The sequence below is a fragment of the Eleutherodactylus coqui genome, chromosome 1 (assembly GCF_035609145.1).
Source record: "Eleutherodactylus coqui strain aEleCoq1 chromosome 1, aEleCoq1.hap1, whole genome shotgun sequence".
NCBI classification, from domain to species: domain Eukaryota; kingdom Metazoa; phylum Chordata; class Amphibia; order Anura; family Eleutherodactylidae; genus Eleutherodactylus; species Eleutherodactylus coqui.
The window spans coordinates 96,232,311-96,258,208 of record NC_089837.1 but is presented as its reverse complement, the minus strand read 5'-3'; the positions used below and the strand labels follow the sequence as shown (position 1 = coordinate 96,258,208).

The 25,898-nt window shown below is 43.4% G+C and overlaps 1 protein-coding gene across 1 annotated transcript in view; it reads left to right on the top strand.

Moving 5' to 3' along the window:
- ATP1B3 (ATPase Na+/K+ transporting subunit beta 3) overlaps positions 1 to 25,898 on the top strand; it is a 41,751-nt gene that overhangs the window by 11,909 nt on the left and 3,944 nt on the right. Inside the window, exons 2-5 of the mRNA XM_066598145.1 lie at positions 11,211 to 11,339; positions 16,688 to 16,792; positions 18,419 to 18,609; positions 20,062 to 20,112. Coding sequence (XP_066454242.1) covers positions 11,211 to 11,339; positions 16,688 to 16,792; positions 18,419 to 18,609; positions 20,062 to 20,112 — 476 coding nt within the window. The remainder of the gene's footprint in view (positions 1 to 11,210; positions 11,340 to 16,687; positions 16,793 to 18,418; positions 18,610 to 20,061; positions 20,113 to 25,898) is intronic.

Sequence of the window (25,898 nt, the reverse complement as noted above, 5' to 3'; positions counted from 1 at the left end):
AGCAGGGGGGTTGCAGAGGGGAGTGAGGGGGGGGGGGGGGAGCTCCCCTCCGCTACCCCGCTCCGCCACGCCGCCCCGCGAATCTTTTTGTCCAAGTAGTCAGTTACTCGGAAAATGCGGTGCTCGAGTGCAAAAACGCCCTAAACGAGTAAGTTCGCTCATCTCTACTGGCTTCCCATCTCTTTCACTTTTAGAGCAGAGACTGAATTAAAAGGACAGTTGACATCTGTCTTAATTTCATCTCTCTGCTCTCAGAACAGATCGACTGAATGCAAACTAAACGTTGGTGTGAATCAACCCTAACCTGTAGACTCAAAACCACACCAAATTCAACATATTGGGTTTTTTGTTTTTAAAAAAAATATTTTTATAGAAACTGACATGGGCGATACACTCATGCGAGAAATTGCACAGAAAGACAACCTATGTAAACAAGCGCTTTTTGTTTTATGCATCAAAGTACCATTGAAAAATGGGGGTATGCCTGTGTGCATGTACCCTAAGAGCACTTCTGCGTACATGATCTCTAGAACGGGCCTCCAGGGTTTCAGCTGACGAAGCATCCCACGGACAGGTTTTTGTGAAGCTACCGGACACACAGTGTTTACCTAGTTTACTGCCGCAGCCATGGCCAAATTACAGTTTATTCACTGTGCAGGCCCAGTGATTTGTACTGACAGGTATTGTTCTCAGGATTAGGTTTTTGCTTCCTGAATTAGGCTGCATTAAAATCCAAGAAGTCAAAAGCAGAAAATGGACATGTTCACAGTGAATGAAATCTCAGGAATGCGTGTTACCTCCTCGTCACATTGCTGCTTCTCGTCTTGGAAGTGTTACAGAAGTTGGTGACTTAAACTAGCCTTACAATAAGATTTGCCCTCATCTCAGGAGGGTTCTAATATGGGAAGCAGTTGGTGTAAAAGGTTGCTGTTCTTAATGTTAATTCTTTCATGAGTATTGCTGAATGTGTTTTATATATTTATTTTTTTCTTCTATCTTGAATCGCCATTTAGCAGGTTTGCAACAAAAGGTAGCACATCTGTTATAAAGCTGAAGTCCGGTAATGGCAGATCAAACACTTAAAGGGGTTTTCCACTTCTAGTTTTCAGACAGCTCCGTACGTTGCTCAATGGCCCTGGTTGGTACTATAGCCTGAATCCTGTTGATGTGAATGGGACTCGGCCTGCAGTACCTATCCGAGCCACTGTGCGATGTACAGAGCTAGAAGTGGTAAAACTGCTTTTAGATGTTCACAGCTCACCTCCTTCCCCTTTCTGCATCATAACCTCTAGAAATGTCTCAAAGCATGCTCACAACAGAAGTGAGTGGTCTCCTTAAGTCTGTGCTATTTTAGCAGCCTAGGCAAGATTACAGTCAAGAATGCTTGAATCATGGCATTGTTCTTAATTGTGTGTTACACACATTTCTGGTGTATTTGCTTTCTTTTTGGTGATCTTTTGTACATGGGGGTTTCGTGTGGTTTTGAAGTCCTATAGAAAAAAAACTGTGGAGAACACATCAGAGTGCCTTCACAAAAACATATGGTCACAGCGTATTACACCTGTGGATTTTGCCTGTGTAATAAGCTGTACCAATCTGCTGTAGGCTCCCATATTGTCACTCACAAGTATTGCACACAATAGAGATCGCAGCATGTTCTATCTTGCCGTGCATACGTGCCAAGAGAGCGACTGGTGGACGCAGCGAGTATGCAAAGTCATGGCGTTCTTGCTGCGCACCACACGACTGTCCCATGCGGGAAGCACACAGCAAATTCTGCTCGTGTGAAACCGCCATGAGATACTTTATACGCCATATATATCAGATACGTGTTAGAGCATGTTTCATTTGCGGTAGGAGAAACGCCAGTGCTGGTCACTTATCCTAAAAGCACTACTAGGCCAAAAGCCTGAGTCTGTAGATTAATAATAAAGTAACCCGCCATTGAAAACGTGTTAAAATGCTACGTGTGAATCCTGTTCAGCACGCTTCAGTTCTAGGACCATTTATTGTAGTCCGCTGATCCGTCTACAGCGCATCCGGAAATGTGTGCTGCGTTTAACCCTTTGCAATCCAATTTTGGATTCAGGGTTTTCTAGGGGGCTTTCTCTTTCTGCCATTATACAATGGCGCCATCTGCTGGCTAAAGCCAGTACTGCGGTATGGGACATGCTGGAGAGGGCCCCCCGACAAAAGAGCGGCCAGTAATATACAGTAAAAATACCCTGCCGGACGTCTTTTGACATCGGAGCTGTACAGCCTTTAATCAGAATGTCTTTAGACGTCAGACAGTGGATTGGAAAGGGTTAATACCCCTGCTGACATGTTGGCCAATACTAATCTGTCTAGTCTGTGTTTTTTTTTTTTTTTTTTTTTTTTATTATTATTTTTTCCCCTTCGATGTATGAAATAAGTGATATTTGAGAGAATTTAAAGCCAGTTTTCCACATGAGTACTAGGCAGGGTATCGTTACTCCGGATATATGCAGCATTGGCTTTTTGAGGTGTTAACCTTGGATATAAAACCCGCAGTATGGCCACTAACATGGCACATCTGTGAATGCTGTATATTGTCCTGTTTGTGGGCCGTCAGTTTCTGAAGGGCTGAACATTTTGGATCTCGTACAGTCTGGCCTCCTACATGTGTGGGAAAACTTGGCTAGCGATCCAGTCCTCATGTACTTCTACAGTGCAGCAGGCCTGGTTTCCATGCCAACCCTAAGGCCTAAACACCACAAAGAAGCCTGTCTCTCAGTTAATGGAAAAAGTAGGAGATATTTATTGAATGTGCTTAAAACTCTGAAGGCTTAATATTTTTCACTCCTGAGATGGATGTTCAGGAGCCCCATAGTCAGAAGTAGGGGAGCGTGGGGTAAACGGTTAATGTTAAAGCAGGTACCCATCTGTGCTATGGTTCATTGGGAAGCCGCCATGTTTAGTGGACTGCATGTTCGCTACACTATCTAATGGGAGTCTGAGGTACTATAGCCTTAGTTCAGTCTCTGATCTTCTCATCAGAGGCCCAGACGGTTCCTCAGTCCATCCACCTCCCATGCTTTAGGCCGGCTTCACACTGGCATGAGCGATATCGCCCTCGCAAGCCATGTGAAACCCCTGGATTTGAGGTGTCGCTACGAGGCTGAAGGATTTCCCCGCCGTGGCTGTCACAGCCAAGGCAGAGGATCGCGGAGCTCTCCCATTCTTTTCAATGGGGTGGTTCTGCTGCCACCGGCCCCACTAAAAACAATGGGCGATATTGCCGAAAGATCGGTCATGCTGGGATCTTTTTATTTATTTATTTTTCTCTCCTAGAATCACAATGTGGTGCTATGCAGGAAACATCGCAAATGTGAATGAACCGATTCAAAAGAATGGGTTTCATATTTGTGCGTCTCGCAATGCACAAATCTCGCACTTTTTTTTTTTTTTTGCCTTACGCTGCAGTTCTACCTATTTAGATTGGTTACCTCCATGTGATCTCGTTTCCGAAGGGATAGTTAAATGTAGACTTTTCTAATTATGGATTCGTTTTGACCACTTTTATAGTAAGTTAATTCACATGAGTGATAGTATTTCGCCTCATTGATTGATTTGAAGTTTGTTAAATGCTTCTTTGGACAAAAGCTATTTCGCCCAACTCTGGCATAAATGTGCACATTCGACTTTGGGCGCCATGCGCAATCCTTCTTCCCCCTGACATCTGCCATTAGAAGGCCTTCGTAAATACTAGTTTGTTGGTCGGCCCCTCCTGACATTTATTTCATGCGTATGGTCCAGGATGATCTTGCTGTAGTAAATGTCGCGTGGGCTCCTGGACGTGTCCAAGTGACTAATGACTGCAGTATTGTGTCCATTCTTGTAGACGGAGATCTGGCTTTGTATTTCCAGGAACATTAGCGCATTCCTGTTTCAATTGGGAAACAATCTAGAAATTACTCACTTCGTTCTACTGGAATTTAGTAAACACGTGTTTTGCAGTGACTGGTCCAATACTGCGTTATAAATCTCTATTAGACATATACGTATGTTTGGATATAAGCGACAAATGTAGTGATACTAAGGCCGGTTTCTCACGGCTGAGAAAATCGCGTGAGACTTGTGCAATGTGAGATGTGCAAATCTTAAGCGAATATGAAGCATATTGCTTTGAATGGAGTCATATATAAACGAGCAATACAGTGCGGGATAAAATTGTGGTATGCTCTTTGGAAGTCTTCGCCCATTGACTGCAATGAGACCTTTAACCCTTTCCAATCCACTGTCTGACGTCTAAAGACATTCTGTTTGAAGGCTGTACAGCTCCGATATCGGCAGACGTCCGGCAGGGTATTCTTACTGCATATTACTGGCCGCTCTGTCGGGGGCTGCTCCAGCATGTCCCATACCGCAGTACTGGCTCTAGCCAGCAGATGGTGCTGTTGTATAATGGCAGAAAGAGAAAATCCCCTAGGAAACCCTGAATACAAAATTGGGTTAATGGCTGGCATGGCTCTTGCATGCCAAACAAGGTTTCCCATTTAAATAAATAGAAACTCTTCCGATCCAATATTATGCAAGAAAATCAGAACTTCAGATCAGGTTTTTTAACTTTTTTTTTTGCTTGGAAAAAAGCCTCGCATTTGTGGGTGAATCGCACGTACACAAGCTTTACGGACCGATATTGCACTCTCCCATGTGTAGGTAGCCTAAGGTATTTTACAAAAGAAGAACTACATGCAGCGTCTTTTCTTCCAGTATTTTGTGCCGGATCTGTGACGGAACCTCCAATGCAGATGTGAAAGCAGGCTTAGACTCACTGTACATGTGTTGCCTCGGATTATAGATCTTTCTTTCCATCAAGAATGGAAGCAGAATTTGATTTGTTATGAATAACAGGCCCATTTTTCGGTTTGGCCAATTTGATAAATCTCCTGTATTTACAGGGACTGCTGTGGTTAGTGGGATCAAAGCTCCAATAATGGTATATAAGGACCTAGTTACACTGCCCTTGGCATCTATGTTCACTGTATGCACATGGGAATGGTCCCAGTGACTATCGAATGTGTCCATAGATCTAGATGTGCTTGACAATTGGTGTTGCAGGATGAGATCGTTAACAAATTTCATCCATGTTCTGTAGAAGAAACGTCTGTAGCTGTAGATCGGCAATATGGACTTAAAATCTGGAGTGTCTATTTATGCTGCAGTTTTTTTTTGTTTTTTTTTTTGTTTTATCACGGATTACCCCCCTTTTCAATCAGTGAGGTGTATGCCTTGTAAATCCTCAGTAATGACTTCGAATTGTGGCTGTTGCTTTCAAAGCTATTTGTCTTTTCAGTTAATTCCTTGTTTTGTCTTAGGACCCTTCTACACAATAGAATTACACTGGTCTAAATCAAATTTCCTGCCCACATACCCAATTCAAATATCACATTGGGGTGCTTTTAGATGGAATGGTTTGGGTTCAAATGAGTGAGAGCGAATGATATCGTTCAGTTGGCCCTGGGACGCAGCTGGCATCAACATTGACTGGCTGGGCGGAAGCCTATTGCCAATCGGAGGCTGCAGTGTCACATCCCCAAACTCCTTGCAGCAAGGATATGAGTGTTGATGCCAGGAGCTCCAATGACTAAAGGTGCCCATACACATTAGACTGAAGTCGGATGAAAATGGACCACTTCAACCAAAATGATCGATCACTAGGTGAAATTTAACATTAGGTGTTTTAGATGGCCTGTCGTAATCTGGAAAGAAGCTGGCAGTGTCTGAAAATATCATCTGATGGATGGACAATTGTTCATGTAGGAAAGAACCTTCATCCCCAAAGGATTGATCTTTGAGGGGGGAGGTTCCAAGAAAGGCTATGTATCTATTGCCTGGTGTCATTGAACATGTATGGCCAGTTTGAAAAGCTACACCTGTCCAGACGGACTAAAATGTGTACGGCTGCATATGTGACACTATCGTCTTCCCTGTTGATTGATCGATCAGCAGTTGTTGAGCCCTCAGCCTACTGCCGAGTATGGCCGCCTTTTATTCTGCTTCTCCTCACGCATTAACATGTGGCTGAATAAGCAGAAGAAGCAATGCCTGAAAAGTATGGCTGAATACTTGGGAATTGTACTTTTGCATTTTGTATGATTTGACATTGTAGTTCTACAATAGCACAAGAGCGATTTAAATGTATGTATTATCAGGTTTAAATGTCCTAGTAAGGGCTGCCCCTTTTTTCTTATTGCGTGATGCTGCACACTACAGGACTGATTTTATATGGTTTTCTGATCTCCATATATAATTTTAGACCTAGTGGGGGGCAGCTAGGTGGAACCTTCTTAATTATGTAGGACGGGTTTCTTGGCAGCCAGTAAGACGGTTCCCTTGTACTTGTTTCCTAAAATGGAATTTTCTGATGGGCTTAGAGGGTGAGACGGCCGCCACTTCACAGCTCCCTGCAAACCTCTTGAGCAGACAAGTGATTGATATGCTGTAACAAGAGGCCGTGTCACTCAGCCAAGAGATTTCTTGGTGGGAGAGACCAAAGAAAGTTATGTTGCTGTTCTTCAATAGAGTATGGACTTAATATTTTTATTATATTTAGTGTTTTTTTTTTTATAGCAACTAAGTTGGAATTGCGTTCTCGCCAGATGTCATCTTGTTATCTAGTCAATGTTCAGTTTTTGCTGCTAATATGGCCACAAGTTCACATGTTATATGATTGCAATATAGATTTTGCTACAGATTTCACCATCTGCATTGACAGGTATAGTTTATTCTCTAGTGTAGCGCTGTTTTAGGGCAGATAGAAAGCCAACTCTTTTATTCTAATTCTGGGCAAAGCCTTTTACTCTAAAAGAACATGCCATAAAAAGATGGTGATCGCTGGAAACGAGTTGCACTTGTGCTGTACGACTTTGATTCCTGTGATGGTTTTGTTTTTTTTTGTTGGCTTTTTGTTTCATACAACATGTTTGGCCTTGAAGGCAAAAACAAAGTAGCGATGTTTCTGCAGTCCTCTTTAAAGGGGTTGTCCCGCGCCGAAACGGGTTTTTTTTTTCCAAACCTCCCCCCCCCCCCCCCCCCCCCCCCCCCCCCCGTTCGACGCGAGACAACCCCGATGCAGGGACTGAAAAAAAGAACAGCACAGCGTTTACCTGAATCCCGGCGCTCCGGTGACTTCTATACTTACCGGTGAAGATGGCCGCCGGGATCCTCTACCTCCGTGGACCGCAGCTCTTCTGTGCGGTCCATTGCCGATTCCAGCCTCCTGATTGGCTGGAATCGGCACGTGACGGGGCGGAGCTACACGGAGCTACACGGAGCCCCATAGAGAACAGCAGAAGACCCGGACTGCGCAAGCGCGGCTAATTTGGCCATCGGAGGGCGAAAATTAGTCGGCTCCATGGGAACGAGGACGCTAGCAACGGAGCAGGTAAGTGAAAAACTTCTTATAACTTCTGTATGGCTCATAATTAATGCACAATGTACATTACAAAGTGCATTAATATGGCCATACAGAAGTGTATAGACCCACTTGCTGCCGCGGGACAACCCCTGAAATAGAGGTTGCCCCAGCATTAAAAAGTACTGTGTCCATCATAAGCTATTAACGATATTTGCCATTTTCTTGCCTTTAAAAAAATAAATAAAATTTGCACTGATTATTTAGCATAGCGCCATCTGGTGTTCAGAATGTATGGCAATGTACACATCCACCTAATAGGCCCCCTGTTCACGGCCATGGCAAAATATCGCTAGTGATATCCTGCCGCAGGGGACCTCTGACAGGTCTCCGCGATGAGCCTATCTAATATAGTAGCAAATTGCAGCATGCTGCGATTTGACTCCTGCGAGCGGAGAATCACTACGATGTCCGCTCGTAGACACCGGGCTGTGTTTTCCATACTTCTCCTATGGAAAGTGTCATGCGAGGTCTGCAGGCGATTTATCGCCGTAGATCTCGCAATGACAACCCACCCATGGACGGCCAGCCTAATGAAACGGGTGCTGGTGGGCACAGTTACTGTTAGGGCTCGTTCACGGCTGCCCTCGCTTTTTCTGTTTTGAATTGCATCTGGCTGAATTTAAATGGAATTTTTTTTTTTAATCTTACTACCTGTGTGGAAACTATATTGACAACTATTTACGAGGGGGGGGGGGGGGGAGAAATGAGACTGGTTATTAGGGACTATACTTGCAGCTACTAGAGGGGGAAGAAGACTGACTAGTGATGTGGAGCATAGTGTATACAGGTAGGTTTTCTGTTTTTGTTTTTTTTATTTGGGGGAGGGGTGGGGGTGGACGCAGTGAACTAGTAAAACCAATAACTTGAATGGAACTCGGCCTGCAATACCACTGTTGTCCACCGCACAACATACAGAACGGTCTGCGTCCAGCTTGAGAAGCATATCTGTACACTAGGATGGCAGACCAGGGGAGCAGCTGATCGCCAGAGATCCTGGGTGGCAGACTTCCGCTGATCTGTGTTTGACCCATTCTAAGGATTGGTAATCGGTAGAAGTGGGACAAACCCTTTAACATTTTATGTAGGTTTGCACTTTATTTAATGTTCTTTGGGCATCTTTCACCTGAGGAGCTAGGTGTGAAAATCATGCACGTAAAAAACCACGTGGCTATTAAAACCAATGGTTTCTCATGGGAACGTTCAGATGAAGGAATCCTCATGTGAATGAGCCCTGACATAGATTAGTGGCTGGTACTCATGCCAATCAAGAGGATTTAATCTCTAGAAGACCAATCTCTTGATGACTTGCATCTTGTTAAAGCTGTATTCTCATCTTAGTGATTTATGGCAGATCCCCCTACCCAGGACACGTCTGATGTGAGGGTCATTTCACTGGGACCCCCTTACCCATCTTCTCTGCCACAGGCAGCCATTATCCAGGTCATGGTTGGATGGAGAGATGGCTGCAATTACGAAAACCACCGAGCTCACTGGGCGACATGGTTTCCATAAAAGTGAATGGTAGTTATGGAAAATATAGGCATATGTAACTTATGCTTTGTGATAGGAGCCTATAGTCTGTCGAGGATAAACCAAGACTCACTTGCATGTATTCCCCCGCCAGACTTCCTCAGCAGCTTCTTCGACGCTTGGGGTCTGATTAGGTTTCTTCGAGTGAATGCACGTTCAGAACAACTTTCTTGGTCTGGCTTCTAATATTCTGCCCCTTCCGATTAACTCTGAAAATAGCGAGGCAAATCATCTGAAGGAGGGCTTACTCAGAATGCTAGTCACCATTGCCAATCAACAAGCCATGAAGACATGAGATTTTGGAAAGTATAGGGTCAGCCACGGAAATTCTAATCTGACCCCACATCTTTTATAAAAGTAGTCTAAAAGAAAATCTTTGCCTATAGCAACCAACCACGGCACAGTTTTCATTTCACTTAATTAGTAAATGTGATTAGTTGCTATGGGCAACAGACTTTTGTTTTTGATAGCTTCCATAAGAGCTTGGTGCCGAGCTACTTTTCCATGGCCCCTCCTGTATGTTTGACATTCAATAAATGGAACTTTTTTTTGACAGTACGTGGAAAACGTAATAACTCGCATCCTTTTTTTTTGGTACTATATTTCACTGCAGACGCATAATCTTCCTCAATGGCTATACTATTCTCGACTGGCTTGCTTATTTATCCTGCACATAGTGTAGCTGATGTATCTTACCAAAGGGAATGTGATAAACAAGCTGTAGTGTTCAATAGAGGGGCACCAACCTCTTTGAGGTATAGCTGTATCTGCCTTGTAATTTTATATAGTAATCACTGGATTTTGACACCTTTTTTTAAAATATAGCTACCGGTACATAAATTATTTAAAATATGTGCAGTATCCCAGAACTATAATTTCAGCGCCCATAAATTATTAGAATTACTCCCTTTTGGGAGATTTTTATATCCCTGGGATAAACCTCTATAAGACCCTTGTCAAATGGGGTGATCGCCCTGAAAAGTGCAACCCTACATGGGAGCCTTTCCCTTTCTTGAGTTTCTCTTTACACAGGACAATTGTAAGTTTCAGTGGCCAGCAGTTGTTCCAACGATAAACCCTTTGTGCTACCACAAAGAAGTGATGTTCGCTCACACAGTGAATGGGAGCAGAGCAGGCTGGAGATCTTTGTCCACCTCCATTCACCGTAAACAGCCAGTCATTCGTAGATTAACCGCCTGTTTACACAGGCCAGTCACTATTTATCGTTCATCATTCAGTCGCTGAAGGCATTTGCACTGAATAATTCCCATGATCCAGCGATCTGAACGATAATTGTTCCGTGTAAAAGGGCCCCCAAGCCTATAATCCCCTGGCCACCCAGGATAAGGAAGGGAAAGGTTCCCGTGTAAGGTTGCTCTTTTCAGGGTGATCACCCTACTTGATAATATGGGGCTTTTTATAGAGGTTTATCAAAGGGGTATGAAAATCTCCCAAAAAAGGAGTAATCCTAATAATTTATGGAAGATGAAACCCTTATGGGTTGGTAACGCTGTAAATACTTTAAGTATGGTAATATGATGGTACCACATCGGATTATGATGAGCCACTTCTGAATAAATCTGTGTTGCAGGATATTAGGGGAAATTATTATTTTTGGACATATTGACCCAAACATGACCTGTTATCAGAAATCTCTGTTTTTGTAGATTTGTCCTGATCTTCAGGAACATCGTGTCTTGGGGTATGTCCCTCTGTAGCGGAATGGTGCAGACTTCAATGGAAAGGGTGAAATCCGCTGCAGAATGGTGTCAAAACTCACAGCATAAAATATGCAGCTTATTTTGCAGCAGGTCCAGACCAATATCTGCTACCTATGAACATTACGTACGGCGCGTTCATATTCCATGCTACACTCGCAACGTTTACTAGATGAGTCTCCCACGATGCACCGTACGTAATCTTTACAGCCAATGACCTCGGAGCTTTACAGCTGCTGAAAAGAATATTGGAGAAGACCTCTAACACTAGATCGAGAGTTACATTGTATCTGCAGATATGTTCAAGGTAACGCATGAGCCATTACTGCCGGCGGACTGGCTGTTATTGTTGTAGGTTTACATGATGGCGGAAGAAGGAAATACCTGAATAAACTTTATCTTCTTGCCATGTAATAACAGAACTACTCTGCCTGACTGCTATTTGGTTACTCGTCTGTCTGAAGCACTGTAAATCACTTATTAGCGCTGATGATAATCTAATGGCTCTGTTTCCTCCACAGCTCTCATCCTGCTGTTTTACCTGGTGTTCTATGGCTTCCTGGCGGGACTCTTCACCCTGACTATGTGGGTAATGCTGCAAACACTGGATGATTCTGTGCCCAAGTATCGGGATAGAGTTTCCTCCCCAGGTAATGCGTTCGTGGATTTCTTGTAACACGGACAAACTTCTAAGGCACTGTTCTCCCCCTTTTTCATATGGGCCATTGGTCTGTGTGGGGGAAAGTTGGGGGGGGGGGGGGGGGGGGTCAGGTCATCGCCAGTGTGCATAGCCCCTTAGGCTAGATTAGGGCAGCGTGTTGCCTATAAATAAACAGACACCATAAATTTAAAAACTGAAAGCAAAGCGCTGATGTAAACGAGCCCAATGGCATCACACAGTATGTAGCCACTCCAGCATTGTCACCGGCTGCTAGGCCTCATCATCGTTGGGCCTGAGCAGGAGCTGTAAACGCACAATGTGAGGTTTTTTGGGTTTTTTTCTCCTCAAGGTTCTTTGCAAAGCTGGTCCATTTGTCATCCTAGAAGCATTAGAGCTAAAACTAAATATTGGTTGCAGAGCTGCAGCCGGATCCCAAGTACTAACTAAGAATATAGTAAACCCCTAGTTGGCAGGAGCAGCGCCATTTGGCAGAGTGAGTAGATGCTAGTCTGCTGTATTGGCCACCAATATTTCCATGGTAACTGTGGCCATGCTGGTCTGCTCAGGAAGATGGCAGCCGCCAAGCAAGACACAATGTTGCTAGTGGTGGTTGCATGCCGCCTCATAAACCTAGGGGTTGACTGATTGGGTAAAGTCCCCTGGTGCAAGCACCGAGCCACAACTGACTACTAGGGGGATGTCACATCATGACGGTTTTCTGGGCAGACTGTTTTTGCGGGGTGGTTTCCCATTGCCTTCCCCAATCATAAATGTAGGGGTTGACTCATAAACTTACTGTAAAAAAGCACAATTTCACTCGGAAATATTACACAAATGAAACCTGATAAAGCGGAGGGTTTATTAATCTAGTTCTCTAGATTGGTGACCGAATTATTGAGATCCTCTTTATGTACGTAAGGCCGTCTTCACAAGGTAATAAAATCGTGCAAGATTTGTGCGCTACAAGACGCACAAATATTGACCCCATTATTTTGAATGGAGTCATACACATGGGTTTTTTTTTTTTTTTTTTTTTTTGTTCCCTGCATGGCACCGCGATGTAGAAATCAAATCACGGTATGTCCTACCTTGTGCTTGCTCTTGCACCACCCATTGTTTTCAATGGGGCTGGCGGTAACATCACACAATGTACAAAGTGCACGCAATGCGATGGGAGGTCTCCCAGTGAAAACAATGAGAGAAACTCCGCGACAGAGGTTGCCTGCATCTCCAAAGTGATACGTGGCTAATTTCACATGAAAACTCTTCGTATCCTCGGATTTCACATGGATGGCGAGGGCAAAATGGGAGCAAGATTCATGATCCGCTATAAACTTTCACATTCCTTGTCACTGGACTAATTTACTGTTATGCTCATCCCTCGCTGGTATTTATCGAAGTGCTGTTAATCACAACATGTCTGTGCCGTCCTATCCTGCCTCTAGTATTTATCAAAATGCAAATTAAGTTCAGTGTTTGTGCCCTCCCATATGATCACATGTATATGTTTTTATAGAAATACGTCTTTAGATTTGTTCCATTAAGGCCACCTGCACATGAACGGGTTGGATTCTGCATTCGGGGTACTGGTGTAAATCGGACCCTGTGCCACGTACCTGTGCAGAATCTTCTTAATCTGTACTGCGAATGGTCCAGCCAGCCCACGTGCGCAGTACAGATTTTGCTGCACAGTCACTAGACCATGACGTGGATCCCACTACCTTTCCGCAATGATAATTGCGGAAGGGCTGCGGGTCGGTCGTCTTCCATTGACTTTAGACGCCCGCTCTGGATTCCGCAATGCAAATCCGCCATTGTGCAGGCAGCCTATGCCTGAGGAAGATCCCTGCGTAGGTTCGAAAGAATATATCTGCACTTTCCGGCCTGCATACTCATCGGCCGTGCCTGACCTCTATGGGAGCAGCAGAGAATGCCCTAACATGTCTGCCGCATACGGCTTCTATAGCTTGGCGTCCTCTTCACCACTATATTACATAATGTTGTTAAGTCACGGTGTGCTTTGCGGTCAGCTTGAGAACATCTCGTCACTCCAAAAAAAAAAAAAATCCAGGGAATCCATTTTGTAGCTCTCCTGAAGGAGCTTAGTAAAGCGCTTTGTCTATTTGTAGCCCTAATAATGGACCTTTCTAATGTACTTATCCTGTTACATAAACTGTTTTCTCTCCGCAGTGCACAGTCCATGGATTTGAGTCACTCAGTACATTTACAGCCATGTGGCTTGTATGTGCAGTCCTGTCTGTTACCACAATTATCTGCTGATCTGTGGGGATTCATCTGATTTATGGGGCACTGATCAATTGTGGAATTTATCGCTATGGCTTTCATGTATTGCACTTTGTGAGAAATATGGGTTAAAGGGTTTGTCTTGGACTTTTGCCATATGAGCTGACAGTGCATCAATAATTCATCAGCGGGGGGGTTCCGCCACTTGGGATCCTTGCTGATCAACTGATTCCCCGAAGCAGATAGTGCTGTCTGCACTGCAGTGGCCTGGTTTAGTACTGCAAGTATTGAATTCAATGAGAGCTGTGCCTATAGTACTAAACTGGGCTGCTGTAGTGTTGCCAGCTGTCTGTACTGACAGCGGGCTTGGAAATCTGCGGGAATTCCGTGCAGCGGACTGTAGCCAACCATCTATTGACAATCAAAAATAAGTCCTGGACAACCCCTTAAATGGAATGGTCAGATTGGGTTCCCTCCATACTTGTTTCATATAGTGTTTTTTTTTTTTTTGTTTTTGTTTTTTTAAATGACCTGTACATTTCATCGCATGTGAATGAACCTCAATTTTGTAACTTAACTTTTAGTATTGTGTAACTCCCCCCAATCTAGTTTTGCATACAGACCGCAAAGTTATCGAAATTTTATATACTTCGGCACCCATCAGCTCCCATTAATACTTGATTATAGGAGTTTTATGTGTAGCTAACAATTACTCCTCCTTCTGTCATTTGTTGGAAACCTTCAGGCAGGGCAAAAAGCATTCTTCTGCACACACTGGATTGACAAGAAGTCTCTCTAATGGCCTGGGCCCGGGCCGCTTCTGTTTTCTCTGCAAGCCTAAATGTCAGATGCGCTCAGGTCAAAAATAGCGTTTTATTCTGAAAAGCATTGTGATCGCATATTGAATATCCTTATTTCTTTTAATACCCAGATTCAACTAACTTGGGGTTATGTGTGCATCTGTGTTTGCTGGGGCATGGATTGTGCCTATAAAACGGGCAACATGTTGGCGCACCATTAGCGGTTGTGCACTCGATGCCCATGATCTGTTTCTTTGCTTGCCCCATAGTGAATCTTAAGTGATGACCTACCCTTTTAAAGGGTTATTCCTATCCCCAGATGTATCCTAAATGCCTGATGGTTGCAGGCCTCAGTTACCGTGGCCTTGATCACCCACAGTGACAATTAGCGGTCACCACAATTTTACCACAACTTGGTGACTAGTAGGCTGCGCTATTTCTCTTAGTTAAAGGAATGTACAGCCATAAATATGTAAGCTAAAAAGACCCAATAAATTGGCTGTCAGCCCATACATGCTGTCAGCTGAGGGACACATATGTTGCCAGACGTGCTGCATTCAGCAACGTCCAAATGTGTGAATGTTTTTGCTACATGGAACTTGGTTTATTGGCTGTAGTGCAGTGCCAGTTCTGTGAGCCAGTAGTCCAATGTATTCATGAGAAGCTGCTAATAGACAGCCTTCTCCCTATGCACAGTAATGGGGAGAAATCTGTCAATCAATGGCGTAAGGCCACAGTTCATAAACTAATCTGGCTCCTGTCTCCCACACAGTGCATTTGCTGTAGAGCGATGGTAGCACTAAGAGGCTGTTCACTTCACGCTTTAGGCATTTGTCAAGCGTATGTGCTGTAATAAAAGTATTAACTGATAGTCTATGGGTATTTTAAACAATCGTTTCTTAAACCAAGTGCGTACTTTTGTGCGCCCCCCCCCCCCCCCCCCCTTTTTTTCTCCTTTTTTTCTTTTGGTGATTTAGAAAAGTTAGGCATACCACAACGTATATTTGTTTTTCTAAATCCATCAGTAGGAAATGTCAAGTTCTGTGTCTCCATATGCTTGCTACTTTAAGTTTTTATACTCAAATGTGAAGTGTTCAACCTACAGAACACTAAGACTTTACAGTAAAAACCATTAACATTTGATGCCAAAAATGGACATGTATGAAAACATATGGCTATATGTTCAATGTATATGCTAAAAGCATACACGCATTCATAATATTGCATCTACCTCCCATCAGGTAGGTTTTATGTATATGGCAAATGTACATTAAAAAAGTAATGTCAACAAGCCCTTTAAGTTCTACACCCCTAAAACATGTCTATAGCCATGCATAGAGGCGTGTGCTGCTTGTTGCTGTGCAGTAGACAACTGTCCCTTTGTCTGACTGGTCAGAAAATGGCATAACTGACTACTACTACATACTAATAGAAGAAAAAGTGAACTAAACCAAAGTCTTCTAGGCTTTACTTTTGGTACATACAATTACCGCATCAACCTTCAGAAAGCGGAGCGTAAATATAACCCAGTGCTAGGCAGGACTGTGGACTTTGTAAGACAAACCTCCAATGCCTCAATTTTCCCAGATTCCAACTCCTTCTTAGTGTATGTGTGTGTGTGTGTGTGTTTCTAAATGTGCAATAAATTTCGACGAACTACAATTACACCAAAATGGGCCTCCGACTCCACAGGTCCAGCTTAATCCTATAAAGCTATTAAATAAATGGAGTCACATGACTTGCATTATAAGCCCCTAGGTACTGTAGATTCCGTTTTTGTCCTCCTTAGAGCCCCCCCAACAAATGTGTCATTCATCAGGCCCTGGCAGCCGGCAGCTTTCCACTTATGGCAGCATAAAAGCTTTTCACACCAGAATTCCACCCGATATCGTCAGTCCCCCCAGCAGGACACACGCAGCTTTGTGAGACCTCTCCCGCATGTCTCCTGGGCCCGGCTCACTCTATGCACCTTATTTATAAATGCTGCGCTCCACCTTTGACCAGATCTATACATAATTACAAGGATTTCATGTTTGGAAATGCAGGTCTTTCCATGCCGGCTTCTGTCAGCAAACGTTGCTCTGTGATGTCCGAAAATTCAGATGCTGATTTGTTTTCTGATCTCAACTCCTTTTTGTATTTGACTAAATCGGACTCTAAATATGTCCCTACAATGAAATGGCATGCGGTCGTGATGTGATGTGATTTACATTGATTTTATATCCTTATTGCTTAATGGAACTCTGAAACTAACTTTTTTTCTTCTGTTTTTTTTTTTCCCCCCATTGTTCAGGTCTTATGATTTCTCCTAAATCTGCTGGATTAGAGATTACATTCAGCAAGAGCGATAAGGCTTCATATGAAGTCTATACTAAAGTTCTTCACTCATTTCTAAGGCGTAAGTATAAATGCCATTTAATACATGAGTGCATCAGGATTACCTTTGCTGAACATCTGTTTAAGAGGGTTGCATTACCAAGAAGACTAATTGCTAATGTTCGTGATTTACCGTGAATTGCCAGGCTCCATCATGACTTGCAAGACAATTATTGGTAAATCCCAAGCATTAGTGGTGTCCGCTAGCTCTTGTGTAATAGCACTCTAATAGTCCTGTTTTGGAAGGGGGGGGCGGGGGGGGGGGGGTTGCATATCAGAGAATTTCATAACTCCTAAATCGCATATTTTTACTTTTGTGTATTCAATTCACACGTCTCAACACATAGTAACACAGTGATGGCCTGTCTAAATCTTGCTTTCAGTTGGCATGGGTGCATAAATGATATTTGGGAACTAGTGTTAGCTGCTGCAAAGTTCCCTTTGTGACCTTACTTACACCCTGCATGTATACTCATGGGGGTTATCCTAAAATAGACTTATCACCTCTATAGGATAGGTAATGAGTCTGATCTGTGGGGCTCTCGCTGCTGAGATCCCTAGGAAGAAAGTTTCATGTGCCCCTTTTCTCCTTACTGTGGGCGCACTACACCCCTCCCGACAGTGAGAGTGAATAGGAGCGGTGGTCGCACATGTGAAATGCCGCTGGAGGTAGCTGAGCTCTTGTACTGGAGCCCATGTGGCGCAGAGTACAAAAGCAGTCCTCAAGTCTCGCTCATGACCTGAAGGTTGCAAGTTCAATTCTCACATGGTTCAGGTAACCGGTCCTAGGTTGACTCAGCCTTCCATCCTTCCAAGGTCGGTAAAATAAAGGAGTACCCAGCTTGGTGGGGAATAATTAAATTACTTGAAAGCGCTGTGGTATACATTGGCGCTATACAAATAACAAGATTTATTTTATTTCTGTCAGCCCCATTGACCTAAATGGAGCCTGTGTGACCTCCTTCTCTCCAGTCAATCTTCACATCATTGTGTGTAGGTGCAGTGATGAAAATGATCGGTTGTAGACCACCCCTTTCCCCACCACCAATCAGACTTTAAGCACCTATACTATGGATTCTGGGTTAACCCCTTTTATAGATAAATAGATAATATGGTACATCATAAAGTTTTTAAAAAGTTCAAACTAGACCTCTGTACTAAAAAGATTTGACTACTGAAAGGAATTCTGGACATTTTCTCCAATATTTCTCACTATTTTGCAAGATTATTGCGGTTGTATTTAGGAAAGCCCCAGTACTCCTAGTCCCTTGAAGTTAAAGCAGTTAAAATCTTTTTTGTTTTGTGCTCTGTAGCGCCCGGCCATCAAGCAGTGAAATGGTTACATGTGACTTTCTTGGACATGCTGTGATCAGGAGGTCAGTTGTTCAGCTCTCAGCAGGGCCAAAGTGACCTTCTGTCCTGCTAGAAGTGAGGCAGAAAAATATCTGCAAAGACTGCGATTTCCAACATTTTAACTCTCGGACGCATAACAAGCTATTTCTTCATTGTTGGTCCAGGTCTTAAATCCTCTGGGGTCAGATTAAAGCCCCGCTCTGCACTGTTTACATGTGTGATGTCCCATGTTGATTGTACTAAGGTGACCCGGAGTAGTTACTTATAAAGAGGTGGTTGTTCTTGTGTCTTCCAGCATACAATGACTCCATGCAAACTTCAAATGTTAACTGCACGCAAGGACACTACTTTGATCAAGATGGAGTCGAAGAAAGGAAGTCTTGCCAGTTCAACAGGTCCTCACTGGGACCCTGTGCTGGACTTGAGGGCAATGAGTACTTTGGGTACAATGAAGGAAGTCCATGTGTAATAGTCAAGATGAACAGGGTATGTGTATTTTATGATAGATATGAGACGGAACAAGAGATCCAGATTTAGAAAACACTAACCTGACAATGAGTTAAAGGAAACCTGTCACGTCCCCACATAACTAAGTTATGGTGCTGCTGGAGAGCTGAGTGATGGGTTTTTTCTTCTTACTCTCCTACGATCCAGCGCTGTCACTCTGAATATCACAAAAATCTGACTATTTAGAGTCCCCTATGCGTACTCTTCACTTGTATGTATACAGGAATCTGAAAAGTTAGATTTTCATGCACTATACTGGCTGACAGTGCTGGATCGCATCAGCAGGCAAGCGTATATATCATTAATAAATATCGCCCAGCATAACTTAGTTTATGGTGCTGTTGGGGACATGAACGGTTCCCTTTTAGATGCGTAATGGCAAACTTCAAATTGACAGTTAATGCAACAAAAACAGAAAAGTCAAGTTTATCATCGGAAACTATATTTGTAGCAAACTTTGAAGTACAAATTTGAGGAACACCATCCATCCTCCATTTATTTCTTGGGAGTTTGGTACATTCCATTTCTATATTAAGGGAATTGGGATGTTGCTAACCTTTACAGCTTCTTACTTTAAAGAGTAACCACTTAAAATAACAACCTTGACATTTCAAATTTGATCAGTGAGGGTACAAGGGCTGAGACCCCCACCGATCGCTGAAATGAATGGGCAGAAGCACTCTGCCAAGTGCTCCTCTTGATATGGTAGCTAAAGACTGACGTTAAAAAGTCTGGACTCCCACTGATCAAATCTTTTGATGTATTGCTCAGACATATCAAAAAATGTTTGTCACCAATAGTTGACTGGCAGGAGTCTGCTGCACAGGATCCCCGCCAATCAGTTGATCCTCCGGCCTGCTGCTAGTGCAGGAGGGCCGGACATCTGCATCGATGGTCAGAGCCAGAACTGTGATAGGCAGCTTTGCTCTTATTGAAATCAATGAGATTGATGCCTTCATAATGAGGAGCCAGAATAATAACGGACAGAGCCAGAAATGTAATATAAGATATCGCTCCTATTGATTTCGGTGAGAGCAAATACCCTATTCCACTTGTTCTGACTACCAACGCTGACTTCCAGCCTTGCTGCACTGACAACGGGCTGCAGGATGAGTTGATCCTGAGCGGCGTATGACTTCCCTTCCAGAATAGGTCATCGATATTACAGTAAATGCCCAGAATTACCCCTTTTAAGAGTTGCTACTCACTATTGGCATGGGGACCTGACCAGAACTCTTCTCATCTGTTGGCGTAACACCTCCTAAAGGGCATTTTAACAAAAGGTTTTTAAAGCAGGCAACTTGTTAATGGTGTAATAAGTTGTGGTTTCTCCATTTATTTTATTAACTTTAATTTCCACAATTGCTTGTGTTTTGGATATTGTTTTAGTAACTGATCTTCACTAATTTCTGTTCAACTTTTTATTTTTAGATTATTGGATTGAAACCTTTTGGCAATCCTAAAATAAACTGTACTACTAAGGTAAGTGGTGCATAATAAAGCAAATCGGCGTTAGGAGTGTCCTATAATAAGGATTCTGCTAACTCCTAAATTCATGTGATGGTGGTTATGGTCTTGGGATCCTTTTTTTTTTTTTTTCTCTCCTCTTTCTTAAAAAAAAAAAAAAAAAAAAGTTGCAGCAATATTGACTATGCAAAAAAAAGGGTAACAGTTAACTTCCGGGGCATGGGCACCATGCTTACAAAAACACTCTTTATCCAGTGTCTTAGGTTTTTACACATGGAGGAACTGTTGCAGAAATCTCTGACTGTTCTATACACCTGAATTAGATTGCTTCTGCATCATGTGCATGGATATTAAAGAGGCTGTAAACTATATAAAGGCCTATCCTAACCAGTTTAAATGTAAAATGCTTTTATAATCTCCATTCACACTAGGGGGAAAAAAACCAATGTGGATTTTCAAATGTAATGCGGAAGGTAAATCTGACAAATCCACAGCACTCTTGCACAATTGTTGAACCCAGTCTTATGGATGTGTTTGCAAGGAGATTCTCTCTTGAAGAAATAAGTACTGTACATTAAGAGTGGCTCATTGATTTCCATATCTTGCATGTGATGCTCCTTATGAAGGTAAAGGGTGGGCCTACAAACACTTGGATAGGTAATAAATAGGGATGAGCGAGTATACTCGCTAAGGCACTACTCACTTGAGTAATGTGCCTTAGCCGAGTATCTCCCCGCTCGTCCCGAAAGATTCGGGTGCCGGCGCAGGGCGGGGAGCTGCAGGGAGGAACGGAGGGGAGATCTCTCTCCCGCCCGCTCTCCCCTGCTCCCCGCCGCAACTCACCTGTCAGCTGCGGCGGCCCCCAAATCATCCCTAGTAATAAACTTTTATGGCCACTCTGGGTCTGACTGCTTGGACGCTCTCAAATTGCCTGTGGATAAATGACAAATGTTCAAAAGGGCCAACCCCTCTAAAGAGTAACTGCAACTTTAAGAATGTTTTGAAATGTCAGAATGACATGTTGAAGGTTTTGCTTAGTAGGGGTCCGGGTGCTGAGAAGTCCGCTGATTGGCCGACAAGCAGCAGTGACCGCTGAAGACACAACATAGATCTCTACAGAAGTCTATGCGTCTGTCTTTAGCTGCCAAGAGGAACTGTCAGGCAATGACGACTGCCAAACAGCTCAGCGTTCAAATGAGCGCTGCAGCTCCTTCATTTCTGCGATCAGAGTTGGTCTCTGCACCCAGACCCCCACTGATCAAAACTTTTGGCATGTCGCTGTTAACGTGTTGAAGGTTATTTTTAAAAGGGCAGTTACTGTTTGTATGCTTCAGGGCTGCCTGAGAATAGGGGACCATTTATGTGAGGAGGGGCTGTCTGTGTAACGTATTCTAGCCAAGCAATAGAACGTTTTGATTTACTAGATTGCCCCCATGTTGCTACGCAAACATAAAATGTTTGGGGGAAAAAAAGTTTTAAATGTTTTAAGAACTGTCGAGCCGAGGATTCGGCTTGAACTGTTCGCCATCCACGACTTGGTCTTCCACGTTTTGGGGACATGGCACCAGTCATACTGCTAAGCACTTGATATGAAGGTCTCTTACCAATGCTTGACTCTCCCTAGCGGCGCTGTTGGCTGAAGTACAACCGCACCGCTAGACTTAACATAGGAACTTTAACCTGGCCTGACAGATCACTCAGTGTATCAAACTCAAATGTTATGATTTTACAGCAGTGGTGAGGATGTCACAAATCTAATGACACCAAAGTCAGCCACTAAAGGTCACGCGAAGAGGTCAAAGTGTGGTGCAAGAAAAAGGCTGTAGGCTTATTTATATTAGATGTGGCTGTACGGGTGAATGTACTCAAAGGCTTCTGTAAAAGAAAAAAAGGTTAAATACATATGTAAACCGCCATCACTTATTTCTTACTTTCTGTGGATGATCGCATGAGATTGTGGCACTGTTTCTTTCTTACTAGAGCATAAGAAGCTCTTCCCAGAATTCCATAGGACACTGCTGGGGTATGCAGGACACAGCGGGCCTGTTCCTGTGTAAGCGGCTGTAAGCCAGCACCGTTTACCCCCTGTCATACAGTCGCACCCATACTCATCCCCTCACAGGTTTTGTTTTTCTTCAGGCAGCTGTAACTTTGCTCCATCCACTCAGTTTGTGAGAGCAGCTGAATACACAAAGTCACGGTCTTCATCAAAAAGCTAAGGAACAAATGTTCATAAATCCTTGTAGTATCCGTGCCTTGCGGTTAATCTGCTCATGGAACAAACTGAGTTCCCACTGCCTTGGGGTGCAGTTTTTGTGAAAAGTACAGTTTTCAGTTAAGGACATGAGTACTGGTCTCCATATTAGAGGAACTTTTGTGGTGGTGAATACACGGCACTATCCTTTATCTTCGCTAATACATGGCCTCACTGAGAAAATGCCAGACCATGAAGAAATGTTCAAAACGAGAAATGTTAAGACATGGAGAATGACGGTCAAACTATTAATTTTAATTTCAAGTACGTGCACATCTCCTGTGGCCCAATAAACAGGACGATCAGTAAGTAGTGGGGCCACCAAGTTGGGTGATAGTCTTTAATGTAACATACAATCGATTCAATGAGCGCTCGAATACTGTCCTGGGGTAATGTTGACCATGTGGTATTGACCTCAGTCCACAGCTCTTCATTTTGAGGATCTGGGAAAGCAGTTATTCGCCGTCCAATCATGTCCCACAGATGCTCCATAAAACTGCCAACTAAATCTCTCCATCTGGTGACCTGTGCCTATAGGCTCTGTCCTCTGAACATTTAGACTCCCCCATCCTAGAAGAACTACAGGAGGCGGTAGTGTTACTGCCAAATAAAGTTCCAGGTATGGATGGCCTCCCTGCCATCCTTCCAAAGTTATTAGTGGTCTTTAATGAGGCCATGTGCAATGGTCAGCTGCCATCTATCAATCAGGAGGCGATTAATTATAGTCATCCCGAAACCAGGGAAGGACTCTTTACTGGTGGAGTCTTATATACCTAACTCATTAATGTGTACTGCTATTATAATACTGGCCACTAGGTTGGTTATCTCATGTGATCTCGCACTTAGTTTATTCGGATCACACTGGTTTCATCCCCAATAGATCTACAGCTCTAAATATCAGGAGGCTCTACCTCAACTTGCAAATCCCAGTATATAATATGGGAGATCTGCTCCTTAGATGTCGGTAAGGTGTTTGATAGCATAGAATGGGCGTTTTCATGGGAAATCGTGCTCAAAATGGGATTTGGTCAGTCTTTTATGATATGGGTTAAACTACGGATCCCTGTGCTTGTAGCCAGGTCAATGGAGGCCTATAACCTTGCCTACTTTTTTAGCAGAGGAACGTCTCAGGCACACCCCCTTTCACCGCTCCTATTTGTTTTAGCAATAGAACCTCTTGCTGATAAAATTAGGACCCATCTGCTTGTAGTCAGTTTAGGAGTGTCAACTTGGAGGAAAAAAATAGCACTTGATGCGGATGACATACTAGTATTCTTGGGGGATACTAAGCTGTCTTTGAGAACGGTTACAGCAGTTATAAAGAAGTATGGCCACTATTTGGGACTCTCCATTAATTGGGACAAATCTATTCTTATGCCAGTAGATTACCCTGACCTGGTTGGTAATTGATGGTGAAAATGTCCCTTTGGTATGTGCACCCTCATTTTAAATATTTGGGTGATTTAGATTTCAAGAGATCTTCAGGAATGCTCTAAACTGAATTTAGAGCCTCAGATTGTTTGCTTCAAACAGAAGTTGGACATTTGGTGTAAGCTGACGCTGTCCGTCACTGGCAGGGTAAACTGCTGGCATTCGGGCTGCGGCATACCCAGTTTTACAAGTACTTGCAGTTACAACGTGTCACTAGGGCAGAGCTTGCCTCCACGGATCTCGGTCACATTTGTTCCTGCAAAGCTAATTAGCATGGCTAGCTCCACAGTGGGAAAGATCTTACCATGATATATAGTCTTACAGGCCCGCCTTGATTTACCTAACTCTAATAGACTCAAGAGATGGGAGGTCGACATTAGCCATATCGAAGATGCCCTACAATCTCTAGTAGGAATGCAGATGACCCTCAAATTGTTTAAGTTAAGACCATTGATTATCGCAAATCTATTTGATACACAGGTTGTACAAAGCCACAGCTTTCCTACTGTGCTATGGCGCTGCCCAAAAACTGGAAAGATGCAGGCGGGAGGTCCTGGACTTGTTTCTAACTTATTAGACAAGTATAGTTTGTCCAGTTCCTGCATACAGAAAACGACAGATCAGCCTGTGTAAACAGACACTTATCAAAAACTCTATTTTTTTAAATTTAAATAAATGCTTTTTGAGTTTAGTAAAATATGGCTCTGGGCAAACCCTGAAGATGTGGTGCAACGGGCTGCAGCACATCAACATAAGTGTGCTGTCAATGGTGTGTACTAGAGGTGATTGGCTATTGATGCTGATGGCGCCCCATGACTCCACATTGACAAGCTGTGTGGCACCCTAAAATGGCTTAAGGATTAGCCCAATTATGGAGTCTCCTCCAGACCCTCACTTGGTGTTCATCAGCGACTAATGGAGATTCTGTCTCTGCCATGAATGCCGCATTGTGCCAGTAGTTACGTCAGGTGGTGAAACCTCTGCAAACATTCACAATAGTGGTGCAGTCTTCACAATGGGTAGCTCGACAGCAGACCTGCCTCAGCCAATCTTCAAGAAACTGTCATCATTGATATTTGAGCTTACAAATTTTAGTACAGTTGTCCCCAGTTGTGGATTGTGAAGCCGCTATTGCCGGACACCAGACTCTTTAATCTGTGCATTGTAACGTTCGTCTCTGCGCTCCTACTATCATTCACACTTAATTCTGCTGACCACTCACCAAATCTGGTTCTTGGTTGTGGCATCCTGTTGCATCTCAGCGAACAGTCTGTACATAGTCCTAATGATGAAACCTTTAGTGAACTCATCCATATGATGAAATGGCTCTTGATGGCATCTTCACTCCTTAATCTTTTATAAAGATTACACAATCAACACACGGCAGTTTCAGTTTTTGCCTTCTATCACTCTCCTAGATCATGTGGTTGGCCCAAAACTGCGTCAATTTTTATAACTTGTTTGTCTGAATGGCATAATGCTACGACCACATTTTCATGGTGTGGAGCACCGTATATTTTCCCTGTTGGTGAATTTGCACTCTTTTCAATCCCTTAAGGCAGTGTTCCCCAACTCCAGTCCTCAGGGACCGCCAACAGGTCATGTTTTCAAGATTTCCTCAGTACTGCACAGGTGATGTAATTGTCACTGCCTCAGACATTGCCACGGGTGTTTTTACTATAGGATATCCTGAAAACATGACCTGTTGGTGGTCCCTGAGGACTGGAGTTGGGGACCCCTGCCTTAAGGGATTCATCACCTTGGTAAACTTTCACCAGCATACCAAGAAGTAAACTTATTTATGCCAGTGCAGATGTACTTGGACATTTAGATGTGGCAAGTTATTTGAGATTGGGTAACATAGCTATATGAATGTAGACCAGTTGGCCCCGTAAGTAGAAATGTTCAAAGGTGAAGAATAAGAATTGGGTACTAGACATGTAGGCAAATGATAGTCTCCTATGGTAGCAAAGCATTTCTTGCACCTTACTGATAAATAATGAGCAGACAGAGGCAGATATTGGGAAGGTAGATGTCCTGTAATTGTCATGGAAGAGTAGATCAGCTCCAATACCCACATATGTCTAAGTGTAGACCATAGATAGCAAGAATGCAG